The sequence below is a fragment of the Silene latifolia genome, chromosome 10 (genome assembly GCF_048544455.1).
Source record: "Silene latifolia isolate original U9 population chromosome 10, ASM4854445v1, whole genome shotgun sequence".
NCBI classification, from domain to species: domain Eukaryota; kingdom Viridiplantae; phylum Streptophyta; class Magnoliopsida; order Caryophyllales; family Caryophyllaceae; genus Silene; species Silene latifolia.
Window position 1 is genome coordinate 94,758,008 of NC_133535.1, and position 23,763 is coordinate 94,781,770.

The window sequence follows — 23,763 nt, forward strand, 5'->3', positions numbered from 1 at the left end:
AGACGGTATCAACAGCTGTATCAAAAAGCCTCTTCTACAAAACCTCCTTCTATCATACAAACACATAAACACTACCAAATCACAATCTACACAAAACCCCCAAATCCCCATATTAGGGTTTAACCAACTTAAAGGAAAAACAGTAAAAACGGTACATAGATCTTACCCTCGACGCAAGGATCTCAACGGTATAACAAACGATGAAAACCGACCTTCCAAACTCCGGGATTTGCTAACAATACGATTAAAGGGATGAACGTACTTGCTTTCTCTCTTTGACAGTAATTTAGGTTTTGAAAAGTGTTTAGAATGATGACGAAAAAGATTATATACCTTAATCGCATAATTAACAAAACCCGAGAAATAACTCCCCGTAAACCGGCTACTCGATCGAGTAGCTAAGGTACTCGAGCGAGTGCCCCCTTACTCGATCGAGTATCCTAGTTACTCGATCGAGTACCCAACAGGTCAGAAACTAATTTAAAACGCAACTCACCCTTACTCGACAGAGTAAGGCCTACTCGATAGAGTACCCAAAGACTCATAAATACGGAGTATTACAAAGAGTCTCAAGTACATCTTCACTCAAAAGGAGTTGAACATGAGACAGAGGAGGTGGATGGAGCTGATTGGCGATTATGACATGGATATTATCTACCATGAAGGGAAAGCCAATGTTGTTGCAGATGCTTTGAGCAGGAAGAGTGTACATTCCTTGTGTACAACTCTATCTTTGATGAGGATGAGAGATGAGGTGGGGAAGTTTGGGATACATATGATGCAGAGAGGGGATGCTGTGGGAGATTTGACGGTACAACCTGATCTTTATGATGATATTCGAGGTAAACAGGCGTTGGATCCTAAGATGGTTGAGTGGGGAGCTGGAGTAGAGAAAGGGACAGTGTCTCGATTTTCTATTCATACAGATGGTAGTTTGAGGTTCGATGGGAGGTGGTGTGTCCCTAATGATGAGGAGCTGAAAAAGACTATCATGACAGAGGCATATTGTACACCATATTCAGTACATCCAGGTGGTGACAAGCTGTACAAGGACTTGAAGAACACGTTTTGGTGGCCTGGGATGAAGAAAGAAACAGCTGAGTTTGTGGCCCGTTGTTTGACATGCCGGAGAGTTAAAGGGGAACAGCGACGACCACAAGGTAAGATTCAGTCTTTAGAAGTACCTGAGTGGAAGTGGGAATCCATTTCTATGGATTTTATCGTGGGTTTGCCAAAGAGTCAACAGGGTAACAACATGATATGGGTAATAGTGGATCGACTGACCAAGTCAGCTCACTTTGTGCCAATGAAAGATACATGGACTAAAGCACAATTAGCTATGGCTTATCGGAAGAATGTGCTTAAGTTACATGGAGTCCCTAAGGACATAGTATCTGACAGAGATGCGAGGTTTATCTCAAGGTTATGGAAAGAGTTGCAGGAATCTTTGGGAACGACTTTGAAGATGAGTACAGCATTTCATCCTGCGACAGACGGTCAGACTGAGATAACGATCAAAACTCTTGAGGATATGTTACGAGCTTGTGTGATGGACTTTGGTGGTAGCTGGGAACAGAGGTTGGATTTGATAGAGTTTTCTTACAACAACAGCTATCACACTAGTATTGGCATGGCACCGTTTGAGGCTTTGTATGGGAGGAGATGTAGGAGTCCGATTTTTTGGGACGACAGTGCTGAGGCAGTAGTTCTAGGACCAGATATGGTACATGAGATGGTTGAACATATTAAGATGATCAGGGAACGGATGAGAGCAGCTCAGGATAGGCAAAAGAGTTATGCAGATCTACATCGCCGGGATATAGAGTTTGAGGCTGGGGACAAGGTTCTTCTGAAAGTGTCTCCTATGCATGGGGTTATGAGATTTGGGAAGAAAGGCAAGCTGAGTCAGAAGTTCATCGGACCTTATGAGATCTTAGAGCGGGTTGGAGAGGTTGCATATCGTCTGGATTTACCAACTGCGTTAGAGAGAGTGCATAATGTGTTTCATTTATCGCAACTGCGGAAGTATGTGAGTGACCCATCACATGTGTTAGCGGCAGAGAGCTTAGAGCTAGATGAGTCTTTATCATATCTTGAGGTACCTAAGCAGATTCTTGACCGGAAGGTTAGGAAGACTAGGAGTGGTGAGACAGTTTTGCTTAAGATCCTTTGGTCTAAACACGAGACTGAGGAAGATACATGGGAGGCAGAGGAGGCCATGAGAGAGCGTTACCCTTTCCTTTTTGATCAGGTATGTATGGTTACGGGGATGTAACCTTGTTTCTTTTAGGGGGGTAGGAGATGATCGCAAAGAGTTTTTAAAAGTTTTTATACCCTTTTTATGTTGTGTCCGTATGGTTGTTGTCGTTGAGTCGGGTTGAGTTTGGGTTAGTAACATGTTTTATACTGAGTTATGTTTTGGTTGTGGAGTTGGGAGTGTTGTAGTATGTATTTGTTTTGTTGTGGTTTGAACTTCGGGGATGAAGTTCTTTTTAAGGAGGGAAGACTGTAATACTACGGTTTTATGAGTCTCTGGGTACTCTATCGAGTAGGCCTTACTCTGTCGAGTAAGGGTGTGTTGCGTCTTATAAATAGTTTCTGACCTGTTGGGTACTCGATCGAGTAAGGGGGCACTCGATCGAGTACCTCAGCTACTCGATCGAGTAGACGGTTTACGGGGGTTGATTTGTCGGGTTTTTTTAATAATGCGATTAAGTATATAATAACTCCCGTCACTTTTCTTTAAACACTTTTAAAACCTAACTACTTTCAAAAAGAGAAATCAAACTACGTTCTTCGCATCAATCGCATTGTTGGCAAATCCCGAAGCTTGGAAGGTCGGATTTTACCTTTCTTTATACCGTTGTAATCCTTGCGTCGAGGGTAAGATCTATGTACCGTTTTTATAGCATTTCGTTAAAGTTGGTTAAACCCTAATATTGGGAATTGGGGGTTTTGTTGTATTTTGTGATTGGTAGTGATTATATGTTTTTATGTTAGGAGGAGGATTCGTAGAGGAAGCGTTTTGATATCAGCTGTGAGATCGTTTGATTGTGTTGTGCTTTCCAGGTAGGGTTTCCCTACTCAGTATTAGTCCCATGATGTGTTGATTGGCGTTTGTGATTGTTGAATATTATCATACTCGTATTGTGAGGGTTATTGGCTTTGATTGTTGGTTGTAGCTGTGATTGACTGTATCTGTCTGTGTTCTTCGGGGTGCATCCCTGGCTGAGTGGAGTCACTTGCGGGAGTGGCTTCACGCCCATGATTCGCCTTCTGTGGAACCCGCCACAGAAGGGATGTGCACATTAATGGATTTGGGTTTATCGCTCGATGGAGATGAGCGGGGCTTAGGTGGGAACGGCTGCGGTCCCCCACTGGCGGCGAGGAGTGACCTGTTGCGATGGGCACTCTGGCAGGGCTACACACTTTAGTGTGTAGTCAGGATTGTGGAGTTGGATTTGGAGTTCGGAGAATATCTGTGATGATTGAGCTGTTTGTTTTACTATGTTGTTGGTTTATATAAATTGTGTGATTAGTACTGACCCCATTTAATGTTTTAAAAATTGTGGTGATCCATTCGGAGATGGTGAGCAGTTATTGAGCAGGTATGAGTCGAGTTACTGGGATAGCTGGGATGTGCCACCGTCTGATGATAAAAGTCTTCCGCTGTAGCTTAGTAGTTTAATTAATATTTCAGTTAGTTGCTAGACAGTTGGTTTGAGAACTTGTATTCGTATTTTGGTTTTGGTTTTGGTTTTGGATTGTAACCTTTCGCTAAAGTATTACTATTTAAATGTTGTTTCGTTATTGTCTATTTGATTATCATTGCCTCGGGTAACCGAGATGGTAGCATCCTTATACCTGAGTGGTCCTGGTAAGGCACTTGGAGTATGGGGGTGTTACAGTGACTCACAGACTTAACTCTCTTTTGTCACATTTTTGGTGGGCAGGATGTAAATCTGGAAAAACAATCCACTGGTGTAGTCAAAAATTCCTTAGTCTCCCGAAATGCGAAGGTGGTCTGGGTATAAGGAACATTGAATGCTTGAATCACGCCATGCTAGCTAAACATGGATGGAGGATTGCCTCAGGGCATGACTTTTATTTTAGCCGTGTCTTCAGGAAACTGTTAATGGGAAAAGCCACCCTAGGTGATGAAGGATCTATTAGGAAAAATTCGGGCTTTTCTTGGGGATCAAGAAGTATATTACATGGTCTAAATCTAATTCAAAAACATATGGGATGGAAACCTGGATGTTCGTCAAAGTTAAATGTGCGGACTAGTAAATGGGTGGAAGGGGAGTACGCGAAGGCTGGTAATGATAATCTATCAATTGACATGGTTAACATTAGAAACCTTAATGCGAGGGATCTTTTTATTGAAGGGGAGGTGGAAGATAGGGGAGGCTGGAATGAGGACATGGTACGAGGATTATTCTCGGAGGAGACTGCAAGTAAAATCCTGGCAATGCCAGTTAATTTGTCACGACGGGAGGATTTTATCTTTTGGCCGCACAGTAGCACGGGAGAGTATAATGTGAAAAGTGGATATGGAATTGTTTTCACAAATTTTATGGAGTTTCATGGTTCGGAAAAGGATAGATCAAGAGTAGGGTGCGAGGAAAAGAATTTTTGCAGAAGTAAATTATGGAAGTTACCGGGACCGGCGACGTGGAAATTATTGATTTGGAGGATCATTACAAATACGCTCCCGGTGGGAATTAATTTTGAAAAGAGAAATATCCCGGATGAGACAGGTTGTAAATTATGTGATAATGAAGGGATGGTGACTGAGACAATGAAACACCTCTTTAGGGAATGTGAGATTTCAAAGAGATTTTGGGCCTGTAATGATCTAGGTATTCGAGTTACACATGATCGACTTATAGATATTAGGAAATGGATATTTCATTGGGTTAATTACATGAGTAAACTTGAGGATGCAAATGTTCTGTTGTTAAGATTTATGGCTACATTGTGGTGCTTATGGTGTGTAAGGAATAAAATTCTCTTCAAAAAGGAAAAATTCCACCCATCTACACTCTTAAGCACATGGGTCCTAGAGGTTGGTAAGGCGGATGAAGCATTGGTTGAATTTAATAAGGATAGAGAGATAAGAAGTAGGAATATGTCTGAAATGGAGGATGAAAGGCGGAGGTGGCTAAGGGAGAGTAAACCTTTTTATGCAGTTGGTTCAAACTACAACTGTGAGTGTATTAGAGTAATGGTTGATGCAGGATGGAAGACGCGGGAGAAGGCAAGCATAGGATGGGTAGCATACACGGAAACGGGTCAAAAAATTATTGAGAAGTGTATGGCAATTTAGGCGGTGTCAGCCCTTCAAGCGGAAGCTTTAGGACTACGTGCAGCAATCCTATGGGCTAAGGAGGCGAGATGGTGGCATGTGGAAATCTCATCTGACTATCTACCTCTTGTTGCTTTTTTTTGCAAGAATTGAGAAAGCCCATCATCTGACTAGAGAGATCCTTGATGACATCCTAGCTATTAGCAGTTCTTTCCATTGTATTTCTTTTAGTTATGTTCCAAGGTCGGCTAATAATGTTGCGCATAGCCTTGCTTGTAAGGCTATGCCTCGATAGTTAGGACTTTTTACCTTTACAACTGTCAAAAAAAAAACTTTCAACTTGAATCACCTTCATGGGAACTCTAGAACTCTAGATATGTCAGTTTGAAGTTGACCGTTATACAGACGATCACCTTTCCAACTCATTGCACATTTTTGAGCTCTACTATTAGTTTCTTCATTGTTAGCTCATAACATCTTCCCTATTAAGCTCTTCTCTTCTCTTATTACCCCTTGTCTCTTTGCACATACACATTTCGTTCCTACGGCTTATATCCTACAAAATAGGAAAACAAGGCGGGAGAAACGATACTTCAGAAAACACAATGCATTTGACAATATTAAGCACAAACGACAACATAAAATGCATTGCAACGGGTATATAAAATACACTTATCAGCGCTCGAGGGACGTAACCATCTAGTTAAGGCGTAAATGTGGGGACAATTAGCTAGTCAGAAGAGTATCCTATAACAAGGATGATCAATTTATAGCAGGACAATAACCTGAAACCATGTCAGGATAATAAGTATCCAATAACCTGAAATTTGCTCAATTTGGTAATGCTTTATCAGGTAAACCAATAACGTAAACAATTAGTCTTGCTGAAGACGGGTCGGAGCAAGTGACGGATAATGCCACTCACAAAACGGATAGGGGGGACAAGGTGGGGGCACCCCCATGTGCTTCCCTCTCTCCTCTATTTGGGTCATTTGTGAGGGAAAATGGTATCCGTCACTCCAAAGTGACGGATACGTGCCGTCACAAATGAGATTTTGTGTAACGTAAAATCTACTCAATCTCTTATACTTTAACAAGACCATTTATAAAAAAAATTGAACAAGGAGAAGAGTGTTGATTGTGGCTCTGAAAAGGAATTATAAAATCTATATATCTATATAAAAGAGAGTTTTTTCGAGCGATTCTAGGCTGTCCACATCATCACAAATTAATTTAGGAAAGTTTTATAAATAATATTTTTGATGTAAAAAATAAAGTGGTAAATCTTTTAGTTACTATAATAATATGTATTTCCTATTTTATAGTCAAGCGATGTTTCTAATTTTTATATAAAAACTTTTACATTTTATTTGGCAAAATAATGTCGGTAAAAAAATTATGAAAATAATATAATTAGATTCGTGGTAAGAAATGCTATCATTAGAGTATAGATTTCATATAATTTGCACATATTTAAGATGATGTACTTCTTAATATGTTATATGTTCTACAGTGAACTATAAATATTAGAATTCTCTCACATCGAAAGATTAACATAAGGTGAGCTGATCATATGATTATAAATAGAAGACATTTTGGAACTCAGATATCAACCCAAAATCTTTTGAGTCTCTCAAGTATTGTCTTATAGAGTTTTTAAGAGTTAAGAGTTTGTATCATTATCTCCATAATATGATATAAAAGATAATGTGGAGGATGTCTTTATTACGGAATTACTTTTTCACATACGAACTTTACGTTTTCACATACATTTTTTCATTAATTTTCCGTCTAATACCCTTCATACCTAAAATCTAATCAAATTAATTCTTACACAATCTTTCTCCTAAAACTTAATTTAATAAACCTAATTTAATTCCTCCAAGGATTTGCACAACGAATTCTAATTTTCCAATTAATGGATATACATAAAACAAGAATAGTAGAATGATTCCACAAAATGATACGGAATATTGAGTTTAATGAATTCTTTCCACGACATTCTTTGACAATCACATTACCATGTGACTAAAGTGTACTTTGAGTATGTTTAGCAAGTCAAAATGCTGATCTTTTGAAGTGAGAATCTTTTAGATTGTTCTTAGTTATAAAAAGTCAATTATCATTGATGTAAAGGGTGTAAGCCTGGATTTTTAATTTTTCATTGATGTAAATGGTGTAAGCCATTCCTTAAGCCATTTCTTAAACCTGTCTATATAAAAACTAAAAGACTCATTCTCATCCTGTGGAAACCTGATGATAAGTAGCATGAGAACGGTCTCAAGGAAATAAAAGTTCCCTGAGACAAAAGACAAACTAAGCAAAAACAAACAGAAAATAGTAGCCTCCCCGGCAACGACGCCCATTAGTATGTTATATGTCCCACATTGAACGTATAAATAATAGAACTGTACCATATCGAAAGATTAGCAAAAGGTGGGGTGAACCTATGATTATAAATAGAAGGCATCCTTTGAACTTGGATATCAAACCAAAATCTTTTAAGTCTCTCAAATATTATCTTAGAGAGTTCTTAAGAGTTTATATCATTGTCTCCATAATTTGATATTAAAAATAATGTGGATAATGTTTTAATTATTATAACACATATTTCCTATATTATACTCAAGTGATAGCTTATAATTTTTATTTAAAAGCTTTTACCTTTCATTTGACCAAAAAGTATCTTTAAAAAAACTACGAAAATGATATCATAAGATTCGATTCGTGGTAAAAATAATGTTATCATTAAAGTATAGATTTCTTGTCAGTTGCACATATTTATACATTATATATAATCTAAGTTCCATGATGACTCCTATTATAATCATAGAATCACCTCACCTTGTGTTAATCTTTCGATGCGGGAAAATTTTATTATTTATATGTAATATATTCATCACACTAGATTATGTTTCAATGTAGGACATATAACATAATAAGAAGTACACAATCTTTTATATTAAAAAAATTATATGAAATTTATACTTTAATGATAGCATTTGATACCACAAATCAAATTATATTATTTTCATAATTTGTTTAACGATATGTTTTTACCAAATGAAATGTTGGTTTTTATATAAAAATTAGAAACATCACTTAAACATAATATAATATAATAAATTATAATAATTAAAAGATTCTACACTTTAGTTTTTGCATCCAAAAATATTATTTATAATAGTTTCCTAAATTAATTTTTAGGAAACTCCACCTTGATAATCATCTGATGTGGGAGAATTCAACTACTCCCTCCCAGTCAAAATAAACTTCCCTATTTCCTTTTCCGTCTATTCACAATAACCTCCCTATTTCCTTTTTTGGTAAGTGTTTGTGTGGTCCAAATTTAATTGTATGGTGGGGTAGTGTATTTGTGTGGTTGAAATTTAATTATATGGTGGGGTAGTGTGTTTCCTTAATATTTGTGCCAAAATGAAATGGGAGGTTTATTGTGAATGGGAGGGAGTATTTATTTGTAGTATATTCATCACACCTACATTATTTTTTAATATGGGACAAATAATATACTTAGAAAAAAAACATCATATCATACATATAAGTATAGAAAAATCATAAGAACATAGCATAGTATTTTCTATTTTCTAATTTCTAATTATTAATCGGGTAGGATGTCGAACTGGGTGCGAAAAAAATAGTGTATTTCTGACAATGTTATTTGTTCCATATTGAAAAATAATGTAGGTGTTGTTAATATATAATGTATAAATAGTCGAATTGTCCCACATCGGAAAATTACTATAATGTGGGGTGAACCTATGATTATAAATAGGAGTTATCTTTGGAACTTAAATACCAACCAAATTTTTTTTGAGTCTCTTAAGTATTGTCTTATTTGAGATCTCTTATTAGAGTTTTTATTAACATCTCTTTAATAGCAAAATTTATTTATTATTTATTTTTCTCGCATAATCAATAAACGGTAGACGTGTATGTATTTATCATTTATTTTCTTTGAAAGAGATATTTGAATCATATGTAAACAAATAATTAGACGTAAAACATTAATGTTTTATAATATTTTTTTCATTATAATCAAGTTAATTAACCCGTTAACGGGCTTTCAACCTAATATTGACATTAAACGATAATATGATCACACTTTTAATTATAAAATATTAATATTTTTCATCTTTTAAGTCACTGTATAAGGGAGCCTTGGTGTCATAGACTTGAAAGAAACTTGAAAGTGGTTGTGAAAAGGAATTAAGGAAAGCAAAAAGAGAAGGAATCAAGAAAGGAGAAGAGTGTTAATTGTTTGGCTTGCAAAAATGTCAAAGTCGTAATCAGTCCAGCTTCTGGGGTGTTACTTAATGCGCATTTATGATTTCATTTCCTTCCCTCCCTTAGATTTGATTTCCTCCCAAGTCCCAAATTCATTTTCTCTTCTTACCAACCCCATTTCATCAAACTCATCTCTACACCATTTCTTCACTCTTCACTTGTTAAGGTAACTTAACTCCCCTTTTATTTCGCCTCTTTATTGTTTGATTTTTTGAATAATAAGTGAATGAGTGAATCGTACAAAACGGATCCAAATCGCAAAATTGCCTAGTTTTAAAAAGAAAAGTATTTGTGATGATAAGTTGTTAGTGGGTTTTTTGTCTGTAGAGTGTAGACTTCCGTTTTCTTGTTAAATCTTGGAAATTTGGCAAATTTTGACAATGTTCTTTGATACTTGAAATATGTTGGACCGTTAGTCATGAGTTCCCTTTATAAAGTAGTAGGTTTTACCCTTTTCATTTTGTTAGATTTGGTATGAATGACATGCGAATACATAAGGAGTACTGAATTCCTTTGAATATGGTCTTCTTTTTCTCCAATAATTTATACTCCGTAGAATATTTTAATAATTGAATACAATGGAATCATTGTTTACTGATTGATATTCAGAGTGCTCAAAACAGGATCCTCCCTGAAGAAATCAGTGTCAAATAAACATCTACATATTTTGAGGCCACCTGCTCCATACTCCATCCTATAACATGTTTAAAGGTAACCTTCTATAATTTGAGATATATTAAGTGACATACTCAGGAATGTATTGCCACTACTAGCCTATACTAGTGCCATGTAGAATCATTTTCCGTTGTCATAATATCATTAAATTCATCTCTGATTTGTGAAATGTTGTATGCATCTAAATTTTGTTTTTATTAGGAGGATTTGTATGGAAGGTATTTGAAACTGTATGGGAAGGGAAAACAGTATTTCTAACCTCTCGGTCTTTGTATGGAAGGTATTTGAAAAATTCAAGCCAATGTTCGAACACTAGTACTGTGTTCAGTGTGTTGAGATTTTTAGGCTATACTAAAGGACCAACAACAATATTCTCTCTCTAAAACTAGCTTCATCTCTAATTCATGTGACGCTGTGCTGTATACATCTAAATTTTTATTCATTGTTTTGTTCATGCTAAATAAACTATATGGGCGTGAAAAAGCGCTCATCAAATTTCAGTTTAGTTCTTTAAGAGGTGATTTTGTGGAACTTGCCAGGCCAGGGAAAGGATGTTACAGGTTATGGGAAAGACAAATACACCATTATCAAAGATCTAGAGGACTACCAACCAGGAATCTACGACAAGCCTCTTCCTTGCTTTGGTTGTGGTTTAGGGTGGTTTTCGTAAGTGTTGCTATTCTTCACTTGTTCTTTGCTACTACGGAGTACATTTCAATGATTAAAGCCTGTTCGACTTTGTTTTTTCTTCAATAGAGAAGTCAAAAAGATAAAGCCAGTGTCTTAATCAATAAAATAGAGGCATTATCAATTTGCTCAATGTTTTCATAATTCCGATCTCTACAGTTTTCTTGTAGGTTTTCTATGTCCTGTTATGTGGTATTATGCTGCATTCCTATATATGGGAAGTTATTACCGTAAAGATCCTAGAGAACGGGCTGGTCTTGCTGCTTCTGCAATTGCAGTGAGTTTTAACTCTCGTGTTCTCTTCTCAAGATTTTGCATTCTCTTATATTTTGGCTCTGAAAGTAATGTTTGTGGAACCTTATCGACTGTTGCTTGTTGCAGGCTTTGGGGTGCTCTGTTGTCATTCTAATAATAGTGTTCATTCGGCTATTCTAGTTTTGGACTTTGCTCATCAAGATTCAAGGCTGCGGTACATACTACACACATTTACCCCGGAAAAAACTTGAACAAAAGACGTGATGAAGAGAGCATAGATACATACATTTGTGTAGGGAAATAACAGATGCACGAAAATATTGTTGTACAGATTGTACATATCATACTCTTTTAGTACGTATTATGCATATTCATTCGTTGTGCAGAATCAGATTTCTCTGTTTATAAAGAGCGAATCAAATGCACTTGTGTACTCGTAGTTCCAAAAAGACGAGGAATGTTTTAATAAAATAGTTGAAGATGGGAGAACCTATTTTTGTCTCATACAAGGTAACTTGTAATCCTTCCAAGTTACCAAATTACCAGCACACAGCTCCCTGTCCCAACCTGGCTAGCAGGTGTAGTGTATTCCTCACTATTGTTTGTTCACAGAGCTTGCATTCTTTAAAAAAAAAAAAAAAAAAAAAATTATTCTGTTTGGTGACTTCATTCTTGATAGAAGATGTGCAAGTGTGTAATGGGTATGCATCGTGACCATGCTCCTACACCTGACTGTTCCACCACACGTTACTGTATCTATGAAACCTCCATATCCCCATTCGATGAAGTTTCGATGCTATTTAACATCCAAACTTTAATGAGTGCAAAACATACCTCCAATAATTGCTTAAACACAAGCTAATTTGTACGCAATTCAATGTGATTTGTATAAAATTCGGTCAAGGATTAAAATTTTAAGCCAAACCACATATTTGTCCATACACGATACTAATAACTTAAAAATTTGCTCTAACACTGTAATGTTTCATTCCGACTACAAAAAATGTTACGACTTGGAGACCTCTTCCGGTTGATTGCTGGAAAATTTAGAGCCAAACACAACCCATCCTTGTCAATTTTAACATGCGTCGGCATTTGTGACGACGATTAAGCTGCCAGCCTGACATACTTCCCATCAACTCTAAATTTTGAGCTTGAATTGACCTGCAGTTCACAATGGTTAGATTATTGACAATGGCAGGGTAGATTATATGATGCATGATTCTACAATGTTACCTTACGCTCCAGGACAGTACTCAAGTCCATATCATCGACAGCACTACCAGACTCTTGAAGACTATTAAAAACCAATTTCCATAGTTTCTTCATTTTCAGAGCTCCATCTGGTGCCTGTTTCATTACAAAGCACAAATTAGTTTAAAATCAGTTCAGTTACATAGTTACATGTATAATGAGCCACATTATCTTATTCACATATTTACAGGTTTAATATAGCGACATGCGGCGGAAAAAAAAAAAGAGCAACAGGAAACTCAGGGTCTCATATTTTTTGTTGTTGTTCATTCTCACTAAGGTACCTAAATCAGTCTATTTCCACCAGGACACCCACAAGATTCCCAAATTTGGCATAATTGTGCGAAATGACAGTGTCTCTAAAAATCCCGCCTACGCACAAGGAAGGGAAGGTCAATGTACACACGACACCAATACTCTTTGTTGCAAGCAAGGGGAGGTTGTTTCCGATGAACATAATGAGAGTTAGGAAAAAGTACTGCATGAACGAAGTGGTACTTCATACGGAAAGACACACAATCAGCTTACTTCATTCCATCGTATTCCAAAGTGAAGTGAAAGTGAGACTTCTCATTTCCAATGAAAATACACACAACTCCCTACAACAACATACCCCAATGCCTCAAGGGCTCCCACAAATTGCGGGGTAAAGGACGGTCGGATGTACACAGCCTTAATCCTATGTAAGCAACACAAAGAGCCTTACCCCTATGTTAACAACACGGAGAGTGTTTCCGAATGACACGGGATGAAAAATGCACTTAGAGTTGTAACAAATGACTGTCCAACCCCTCCGTTTTAGACAATGGGTGAGCAGTAATTTCTACTCTTTCTAGTAATAGCATTGTGAATTTGTGAGCAAATTTCTGATTTCTAGTAGAAGAGAAAGTCATTTAGATACTTACTGTTTTCAACACAGACGTAATCAGCTTCTTCCACTTTATTTTTTCTTTAGCATTTTCTTTTTCAGCCTTGCTCCCTTCAATGTTTACAGCTGGTTCAGGCTTTGCCTTCTTCAATTTCTTCAGCTTTTCCTGGACACCTGCTTGAGCAGATATCCCTTCTCCTTGTCCATTTAAGCACTTATTGGTCGACCCATCATCATCAGTATCACTCTTTCTCTTTTTCTTCGCAGAAAGATTTCCATTTTGTGCTGAAGAGTTATCTTTCCCCAAGGCTCCATCAGAAGTAATATTCTCCTTGTCTGCAATGATTTTGTCATCCAGGGCTTCAGTTTTGGCATTATCTTGAGTAGAAACATCACTCTTAGGAACTGCTTCTTGAGGTGGTGGTTGTTTTGCAGTATGAGCTCGGACCTTTGCCCTGTGCTTTTTCCCATCGCCGTGTAAAAGCAAAGCCTGCTGGCTAGTGGCTTTGGTGTTGCAAAGACTGTAGGAAAAAAAGATGCAAATGTAATTGAACCAGTATCCTTAAACAAACTAAAGTTGATTCATTAACCATAATGAAAGTGACAGATGCATACACGTAATCATGAATTCATTAGAAGAAGGGCACGTTTAACATCATTATCACTGAAAATAAAATGTAATGAGGTTTTGTTAATTAGAATTAGGAACTACCGAAAAGACAAATTTCATCTACGCAGTAATAATTGATGAAGGAAAGACGCTAATCTCAACACCACTAGCAAAGTAACACTATTGTGTAAAAACACTACAAAAATACCCATCAGATCAAACAAAAGTCAAATAGGAATGAGTCAATGAGATACTGACAACACTGAGATTGGAGACAAAGCCTATAAAGTCATAACTATGTTCATCAGCTCATAATAGATTAATAGGCACAAGCACATGTATTCATAGCTCCGCCATTATTTGTCTAAATAGGGTCTTTTGATCAAGATTGGGCCATGGAGCAAATAAGTAAAAGTGCGTATCAAAGTGAATTCTGACAACATACCTACAAAACCATGGAGGGCGAATTGATAATCCCACATTTATATCAACATCTGGTTTTGGCTTCTCCTGTTTAGGCTTTGTAGTTGTGCCATTAGCAACCGTTCCTTGGCCCTTTGGACCATATTTCTCCTGATGAGACAATAATGACAACTAGATTCAATAATGTAGTAGTTCACTGACAAGGCAACCAGCCACTAGTTCCCATCATGTTATTCATATAATCACTTCTTTTATGATAAACTAAACGTAATTTCGAACTGAAGCTGCCTAAAATAAGGATGCCATGCAAGATTCGCCCGAGTTCATTTTGCGCAACATCTTATCTTAGTTCAAAAAAGTGCACATCAAGTGCGCCTAAGCTGAGGCACTAACCAAAACGCTTTGGTGCATTTTAGGTGCGCCTTATGAATAAGGGTCACCCTATGCTGCTCAAACTCGGCTGCAAGTGTCGGACAAGCGACCAAAGTGAAGTGTGAGAGTAACATGGGGTTCACTTACCTAAGCTCGCTAGTACACACTTTCAGTATCTTTTTCCTCTAGATATTTAACTATGCTGTTTTCCCCACAACTCCCAACTTTTATTCCCGTACATGGCAGCAACTTTAAACTCGTACAGAGGGCATTGTTGGCCAAAATTTTTATTCGGAAAACACAAATTTGTTACTGAAAGTAGGGCGAATTGCGTCCAAAAGGAGCGTGCCTGGCACCTTTGCGCCTCTTGAAACTAAGCATCTTATCCACACACTCCTCTTACATGGTGATCAAACAATGTTGACGGAAACAAGACATATCATATGGAGTTCCATGGACAAATGAAGAGCATTTTCAAACAAAACCACCAAAAAGGAAGAGAGAGAGAGAGAGAAAGAAGGAAGGAACATACAGCTTCAGAAATGCACTGAGTGTGGGATTGTACGGTGTGTTTGTCGAAAGTAACTCCGCAATCTATGCATGACAACTATTCCAACCCAATAATAATAATAATAATTAAAATCAAAAAACCAAGATAAATATTCAACAAATCCAAACATTTAAAAGGAAAAAAGAAGAAAGGAAACCACACCTTGTAGGCGGAGCATTGGCGGAAGTGATTTGGGAGTTTGGGTTTCTTAAGTTCTTCCCCGCATGACTCACACTGAAACCACACCATTTTCTCGTTGTATCAACAGAGAGAGACAAGATGAACAATTGACAATGCTGATTTGGGTTTCACCTTCTTTTTAATATTTTAGGGTTTAAGACTGCCTGGTTTCACTGGTTCTTGCCTATTAATTATTAAGTTTATATTTGATTAAAAGTCAACCTGGGCGTTTGGTCTAGTGGTATGATTCTCGCTTTGGGTGCGAGAGGTCCCGAGTTCGATTCTCGGAACGCCCCCTTTTTCCAATTTACCCTTTCCATTTTTTTACGTCCTTGCTTATTATTCATGTACATTTTTACTCTTACACGGGCTTTTTGCCATAATTTTTTCATTCATTGCCCCTCTTCCAAAAAAAAAAAAAAAACCAACACCTCTTTTCTCTCTATCAAAATTAGCCAAATTCTCACCAAATTATACAAATAAAAATCTTACTTCTCATATTAATCAAGTAATAATTCAAATTTCCTTAATTAAGCATCAAATTTGTTATTCAATTAAGTAGGTGTAAATAAAATTAGGGTTGAGGAAATTATTAGGGTTTATTAAAATTAGGTTGGGGTGGCGACTGGTGAGGGAGGGATGGAGGGCGGAGGTCCGACGTGGGCAGTGGAGGGGGTAGTTGATCGTGCGGCAGAAGCGAGAGCGAGGTGGTCGGCGCCAGAGGTGGGGTAGAGCGAAGCTGTTGAGCGGCGACCATTTCGACGAAGGTAGGTCGCATACCTTGTCCTCCTACGTGAAACAACATCTTCAAACTCTTCTTTTGTGTTTTCTCCGGCAAGTTACTCTACCATGTCGTCTCTAGTTGAAGAGTGCGAGTAGGAGAGGCGGTGGGGACGGTGGCGTTGATGGTGAGTGGATGGTGGTTGAGAGGTTGAGGGAGGGAATTGAAATGGGAACACAATTGAAAAAAATAAATGCTGAAATGGAAGGGGCGAAGTAGTAAATTGTGTCCTTCATTGAGTAAAACATGTACATGAATGAGCATAACTGCAGTGTAATCAACAAGGGCTAAGCAGATTTGAAATTAAACAGACACTTAACAAATTTCAGAAATATCAAAGAATGCAACAAACTTTGGAATTTTGGTAAAAAATCGCAAATGGCCTCCTAAATTCATAAAATTTTATGACAGCTTAGTTCAATGAGTAAACTAACTCTGTGCAAATTTTCAGAATTTTTCAGGCACTCTAATTATGTTTAATAATTTGCTGAACTTTGACTGACAGACACAATTCTGATAGAATTGTTCAAATTGAATCTGGGACTATTTTTCTGTGATAATTTGGACAAATAAAAGGGATATAATTATCAGAATAACTTCCAAGCAAGCACAGGAAATTAATCTAATAATTTAAAAGCCTAAGATTGAAATAATCAAGCAAGTACAGACTAAAACAACCTCAGACAAACAATGTGACTCAGAACAGACCAAGCAAGCACATGCTTGTCTAAAACACACCAGCAGGTACTTAATCAGTATCTAAGCAACCAGAAGACACTATCAAGCCTGACGCAAAATTAATAAGATTTGAAATTTTGAGAGTAATTATCAGGTTTTTCATTCAATCAAGTCTGCCTTAATGCAGTGGGGATAGAGGTCCTTATATAGGCCTCTTCCTTGAGATTTCAGTACAATGAATCTTAGAGAATTCCATCTAAGGGTCAGGATTTCCTTTAGGAATTAGGATACAAACAAGGAATGAAAAATATATATTACAAATGGCTACAATGATGCAAAAACAAACTGAATTGAAAGAAAAGCAAAAGGACGGCAGTGACAGGGACAAGTTCTTGGCTTGGCATGTGAAGAAGTTTGAGCTTTGTTCCAGGTTTGACTTGTGGCTCTAGGTGTTATCTAATTTTGGTGGAAGCAAGGCCAAAAGGTTTCAATGCAATTTCCCAAATGTCTGGCCAAAAATGCCAAAAAACTTTATGTAGAATTGTCACATGTTGCCACTTGGTTTCATCTTGAATTTTCTAAGATGTACTGGTGGACTATCCTGACTTCTTAGGACTAAATTGACCCTAGTTGAACAGTGACTCAGCTGGCCGGGGTGGCAACTAGTAGCTAGCTTGGAGTTGGTGTCATAGGCCTGACAGGAAAGGACTGATAAGAGCCATGGTCTACTTGTTGCTACTGTGGCCTGCTTCTGAATCATTAATGGCCTGATCACTGGCTCCTACTATAACCTCCCCTGGTTGAAAAGGGCTTGCCCTCAAGCCTGTACCCCCATCTTCCTTAGAATCTTCATAGTAAGGATTTAGGTCTCCCACATTGAAAGTCCCATGTACTCCATAGTCACATAGTTGGCCAACTTTGTAGGCATTTGGACCAATTCTCTCAACAATTTCAAAAGGGCCCAGCTCTTGGCATTAGTTTGTTCCTCTTCTTTGCTGGAAACCTCTCCTTTCTCAGATAAAGCTAGACCAAATCCCCAGGCTCAAATTCTTTCTTCTTTTTAAGGACCTTGGACTATTTCCTGTAATTCTCATTTGCCCTCTCAATCTGCTTCTCCACTGACTTATGTAGCTTTAGCAGTTGTTCAGCTCTTTTCTTGGCATCTATGTTCAGCTCTTCCTTTGGTACAAAGGATAAATCCAAGGGCATAAGTGGATTGGCCCCACATACCACTTCAAAGGGACTGTGACCCATGGCAGTAGAAGGTGCTCTGTTGAATGCAAATTCAGCTGCAACTAGCTTTAGATCCCAGTCTTTCAATGTTTTGCTGACTAGAGACCTTAGTATCCTTCCCAAAGTGTTGTTGGTGACCTCAGTTCGGCCATCTGTTTGAGGGTGGTGGGAGGTATTGAACAAGAGCTTTGTTTTTAGGAGATTCCATAGGATTTTCCAGAAGTAACTCATGAACTTTGTGTCCCTGTTTGAGACAATTTTCTTTGGTACCCCATGAAGTCTCACAATTTCTTTTAAATAAAGTTCAGCAATACTGGCAGCATCCTCAGTTTTCTTGCAGGCCACAAAGTGAGCCATCTTGCTGAACCTGTCAACAACCACCATGATGTAATCCTTCCCCCTTTATATCCTGGGTAAGGCAATAATGAAATTCATGCTCACATTTTCCCATGGCTTGACTGGCACTGACAGTGGAATATATGACCCAGTCTGAAAAGAACTCTTGGCTTGTTGGTACACTGAGCATCTCTTGAGGATGATCTGAACATCTTACATCATTTTGGGCCAATGAAACTGGTCTTGAAGTATGTCCAGTGTTTTTTGGACCCCAAAATGACTTCCTAAACGTCCTGAGTGAACTTCTTTTATCAACAGATCCCTGTAAGAACCCCTAGGCACACACAGCTTGTTGCCTTGGAATAGGAACCCTTCCTACAATAGTGTAACACCCCAATTATTCGGCCAAGATAATTGAAGCATTACCATCTCGGTTTCCCGAGGTAGTGTTTCAAAACTTCAATCAAAGAACAATTTATTAATGTAATGTTTAATGAATTACATAAATGTAAACAAATAAATAAAGTATAACTCATAACAACTATACTCTTATAGCCAACTATACTCGTCTCGTGACTCATCAATCTCGTCCCGTCTCCCGCGTGATATCCAAACAACCTGTACTTAACCTGATCCCCATATGATTGGAAATTTCATATGGATCGACATAGGCCACCCCAGAAATAGGTGACAATTACACAGACACAACAAACGTCAGTTTCAATAAATATAGTGTGACACGACTCGAGTGTGTGAATATGCAACAAGACTACAACATGAATGAACCCCTATCAAACAACCACCACCGCGGTACCGGGACACGCCCAGACATACCGACAACTACACTGGTACCGGGACACCCCCAGACATACCGATAACCATAAACAGGTACTGGGACACGCCCAGACGTACCGAGTCCGGAAGCCAACCGGATCCCCTGCCAGACGTCGTGTCTCAACTACACGAGTCCCTCCGTGACTCAAGCCATTAATGTGCACATCCCTCTTGGAGTGAGAAGCTCCAAGAGGCGACTCAAGCGTAAGACAGTCTCCCAACCATCTTACGTGTCCAAAATAACAACAACAAATCCTCCAACGTATACAATCACAACATACAACAACCGTCACAATATGAAATGTATGACAAACAATATACACCATGACATGCCAAACATGCCATGGATGCCAGTTCCTCAAATATCCCGACTCGTCGAGCCGTCAAAACCAATAACATGCAATACGACTCACTCAATGTAAATGAATGATAAAAGACTCGTTTTATAAATAAATACAACAATGAAACTGAGTAGGATAAACCTGTAACATTCCGTTCGGTGGTTGATCTTGGTTGGTGGATTGTCTTGATATTGGATTTTCTACTGGATAATATGTTAGTGAGACGGAGCTAGCGGTATTTGTGGGTGGTATTCGGTAGTGTATGGAGTTAATGCCGAGAGGTTATAGTGTGGTGGATACGATATCGTGAGCCATGTTGTGGAGGTAGGCATAGTTGGTGGAGTTGGTGTTAAGAGTTCATGTTTTATAGGCTGGGGTTTGAACTTCGAGGACGAAGTTCGTTTTAAAGAGGGAAGACTGCAATACTACGGTTTTATGTGTTGTTGGGTATTCTATCGAGCAGGGCTTACTCCGTCGAGTAAGTGAGTGTTGCGTGCGAAATAGTGTACTGCTGATGCTTACTCGATCGAGTAGGAGGAACTCGATCGAGTAAGTTGGTTTTAAGGGTTGTTTTTGACGGGTTTTAATAGCAACGTAAGAAAGATATATAAACTTAATCTGTCAGTTTCTTTTCATTTTTACACTTTTCTAAACTTCACAAAGATTAAACAAAGTTACGCTGCTTCTCTCTCTCTCTCTCTCTCTCTCTCTCTCTCTCTCTCTCATTGCTATCAAATCCTAAGGGCTAGAGTCGTCGGATCGTTGTGTTCTTTACGCCATTGAGACTGTCGTATTGTGGGTAAGATCCTAGTATAGTTTTTATGTTGTTTCATTGATTTTGGTTGAAACCCTAATTGGGTAAATTGGGGGTTTTGGGAGTATTGTGTTTATTAGATGGTGATTGTATGATTGTATGTTTGATAGGAGGTGATTTCGTTGAAGAACGATTTTGATTAGCTGATTGTGACGATCTTGATGATTGTTTTTCCAGGTAGGGTTTCCCTACTCGAATATTGAAACATAATTGTTGGTGATGGTTGTGTTTATTGTTGATCTATAACATGTTTGTTTTGTGTTGGCGTTGTTGTTGTTGTTGTTGTTGTTGTTGTTGTTGTTGTTGTTGTTGTTGTTGTTGTTGTTGTTGTTGTTGTTGTTGTTGTTGTTGTTGTTGTTGTTGTTGTTGTTGTTGTTGTTGTTGTTGTTGTTGTTGTTGTTGTTGTTGTTGTTGTTGTTGTTGTTGTTGTTGTTGTTGTTGTTGTTGTTGTTGTTGTTGTTGTTGTTGTTGTTGTTGTTGTTGTTGTTGTTGTTGTTGTTGTTGTTGTTGTTGTTGTTGTTGTTGTTGTTTGTAGATACCGCATTTATGCACCTTCCGCAAACCACCCGGTGATGATTGGGCCGCATGTTTGGTACACGGAACGATTTGTGACAGTTCGTAAGTTTATCGTCAAGTGATCGCTCAAACACTTATGTCTACCTCTTAATTGTTATCTACGTGCCGATACGGTCGTTTTGGCAGTAATTAGAGTACATTTGGAGTCCGGGCCAAAAACCGTCTTCATTTTCTAATAACCGAGTCAGAATGTTCTGGAATGTTCCGGATATTTCTATTTCATATTTTCCAATCTTTTGATCTTTGGTAAAATATCTCTCGTAATATTCACACAAAATATTAAGGAAACGAGATTATTCCGCTATTCCATAATAGAAACGCGGAAATCTTTCTTCCGCAGGAGGAAACCACTGAGGAAAAGACGCAGCAAGTGCTGCGCCTCTTCCAAGGGACGCAGTGCCTGCTACGCCTCTTCCTCAGTCCTTTTCTGCGTAGTTTTCATATCTTTTCGAGATTCACTTCCAAAGTTTCTCCGAAAACCCTAATTTCCGTCGTGTGATTAGTATAAATAGAGACCTTCGGTCTCACATATTTCTCACGCGAGTGTCCGCCCTTCTCTTCTCCCTTTGCATTCTAGACCACGTTCTTACTTTTTGGCGCCTACGTGCTTGAACTTTCGACCACGTAAGCTCAGATCTTTCTGAGTACCAGCCTCGTTTTGTATGACCGACCAATTTGACCAACTCCACATCAATCAACATTAATCAATATTATTCGTTTTTCTCCTAGAGGGCACTTTCGTCGTACATTCGAGTCGAGCATCACTAAACATTAACTTAGTTCATCTCGTTTCGTCAAACATGTAAGTCTGAGGGTGTAAATCCTTCTTTTGTTTATTGTTCTTTATTATCGTAATTAATATTGTAAGATTTATGTCGAAAGTATTCTTAAAACTGATTAGTAAAACCTTATTTTAAAACCCTTTTTACGAATTAACAGGATACAAACGTCGAGAAAGGACGCAACAACTGTTGCGCCTCTTCGTGAGGCTGCCGCAGTTCCTGCTTCCTTTCTTCTTCCTTTGTCTTTTGTTCGTCCTTTTGTTTTTCGCTTTGTTATCAATTGTTCATTGTTTCGTTAACATAACAATTTGAATATGATAATTTTGACCTGTAATTCATTAATCATCATTAATTAATTCATCTTTCAAAATCGCGGCTTAAATCCCTTATAATCCATATTTGCGGGTTTTCGTCATTAAATTAATTCGGGTTTTAGAGATTCGATTTACCCATATTGAATCTCTGGAATTCAACTTTGATAAATTTTCATCTGTTGTTTACCGTCACCATCATTAATTCATCATTAATAACTTGTTTAACCCAATTAATTTGTTTGATTTGTTTAATTCTTTAATTAGTCTCATCTTGTAAATAATTCGTTCTAATTGTTTCATTCATGTTTTATCGTTTTCATGACTTCATTCACATGTAAATAATATGTTAATCACTTTCATCCGAGTCAAATACCATTAATCGACCATTAAATTCACTAATGAACATTAACGAGATGCGGTTCCGGCTTCACAGCCATAACTCAACCCAGGAACAGACGCAGCGACTGCTGCGCCTCTTCTAAGGGACGCAGCTCTGCTGCGCCTGTTCCCGGTTGATTTCTGTCTCTGAACTTCCGTTTCTGCTTTGACCTAGTTTATTGATTTCATGTTTAGTTAACTATTAATCGTATTATCATCCATAATCTGTTCGTTTATTCATTTATTCTTTCTTTTCTAAAACCATCCGTTTTAAATGTATTTTCGACATAAATCAATAAATCCGATGTAATTATTGTAATTTTCCTTTATTGTATTTTTATTGTATTTCTTTTATCGTATTGCTTGTATGCCTTCATATGTAATCAATTTAAATTTCTACCTTGACATTTATTGTATGTTAAATTACGTGTTAACCGATTTAGTATTAATTCACATGCTAGAATTAATTTATTGGATGTTGCATTGCATGCATATAATCGACAATATATCGAGTATAGACAATTTCCCTAATCATTAGTAGGGGCCGCTATCGAGGCGGGCGGGATTAGGTGTTCGATCAAAAGAGCTTCCTAATACGTACCCTCACCCCTTACTCCAGATCTCTGTGAACATCCGTGTTCATTGGCATCCACGAGAGTCATTATAGACATAGAATGCTAAGGGTAACGAGTGCTTAGTGTTCATGTCATTACTTTGTATCTTGACATGACACGAGGTATTCGAACGGTTACCAATTTTCCACAATAAATTGGTGGCGACTCCACAAATGCAAAACAAACAAAGAGGAAAAGCTTGCTTCGCTTTTCGCCCCTGTGGGCCCGCGTCCACATTGTTGTAGATACCTCATTTCTACAGCTCCCGCCAAACACCCAGTGATGATTGGGCCGCATGTTTAGCATAAGTCGCGATTTTATGACGTTTTGTAAATCGGTTAATAAAAGGTAACTCGTACACTTGTGTCTATCCCTTGGTTGTCATCTAGGTGTCATTACGGTTGTTTAGGCAGTAATTAGAGTATATTTGGAGTCCGGGTCAAAAACAGTCTTCATTTCCTAAAACCATCAAATCCCGAGTCAAAAAGCAATGTGCTTGTCTACCTAAGGTTAGGATGTCATAAAATGTTGTGAGTATATCTCATTGTAAGTCCCATGTCACTTCTTTGGGTTAAGCTTGAAGTTTACATTACAA

The 23,763-nt window shown here is 37.9% G+C and overlaps 3 protein-coding genes and 1 non-coding gene across 5 annotated transcripts; 3 read left to right on the forward strand and 1 right to left on the reverse strand.

The window, feature by feature from the left end:
• The first annotated feature begins 4,135 nt into the window (after positions 1 to 4,135).
• LOC141607912 (uncharacterized) lies at positions 4,136 to 5,329 on the forward strand. The gene has a single exon (XM_074427261.1). The coding sequence runs from the start codon at positions 4,136 to 4,138 to the stop codon at positions 5,327 to 5,329; it is 1,194 nt and encodes a 397-aa protein (XP_074283362.1).
• A 4,166-nt stretch (positions 5,330 to 9,495) lies between these two features.
• LOC141605760 (large ribosomal subunit protein eL20z-like) lies at positions 9,496 to 11,723 on the forward strand. 2 transcript variants are annotated; one of them, XM_074424646.1, is made up of 5 exons: positions 9,496 to 9,779; positions 10,223 to 10,324; positions 10,828 to 10,954; positions 11,135 to 11,252; positions 11,357 to 11,723. In XM_074424646.1, exons 2-5 carry the CDS (start codon positions 10,315 to 10,317, stop codon positions 11,408 to 11,410), a joined length of 309 nt encoding a protein of 102 aa, XP_074280747.1. In that variant the 5' UTR covers positions 9,496 to 9,779; positions 10,223 to 10,314; the 3' UTR covers positions 11,411 to 11,723. The 2 variants fall into 2 exon arrangements, with proteins under 2 accessions (XP_074280747.1, XP_074280748.1); XM_074424647.1 differs by having other exon boundaries at positions 9,498 to 9,779; positions 10,237 to 10,324.
• Positions 11,724 to 12,092: 369 nt separating this feature from the next.
• LOC141605759 (uncharacterized) lies at positions 12,093 to 15,662 on the reverse strand. Its single transcript, XM_074424644.1, has 6 exons — positions 15,470 to 15,662; positions 15,290 to 15,364; positions 14,408 to 14,535; positions 13,390 to 13,873; positions 12,467 to 12,580; positions 12,093 to 12,394 (listed from the first exon to the last, which is right to left on the reverse strand). The coding sequence occupies exons 1-6, from the start codon at positions 15,554 to 15,556 to the stop codon at positions 12,338 to 12,340; spliced, it is 945 nt and encodes a 314-aa protein (XP_074280745.1). The 5' UTR covers positions 15,557 to 15,662; the 3' UTR covers positions 12,093 to 12,337.
• Positions 15,663 to 15,711: 49 nt separating this feature from the next.
• TRNAP-UGG (transfer RNA proline (anticodon UGG)) lies at positions 15,712 to 15,783 on the forward strand. The gene has a single exon. It is a non-coding gene; the product is annotated as a tRNA-Pro (tRNA).
• Positions 15,784 to 23,763: the final 7,980 nt, after the last annotated feature.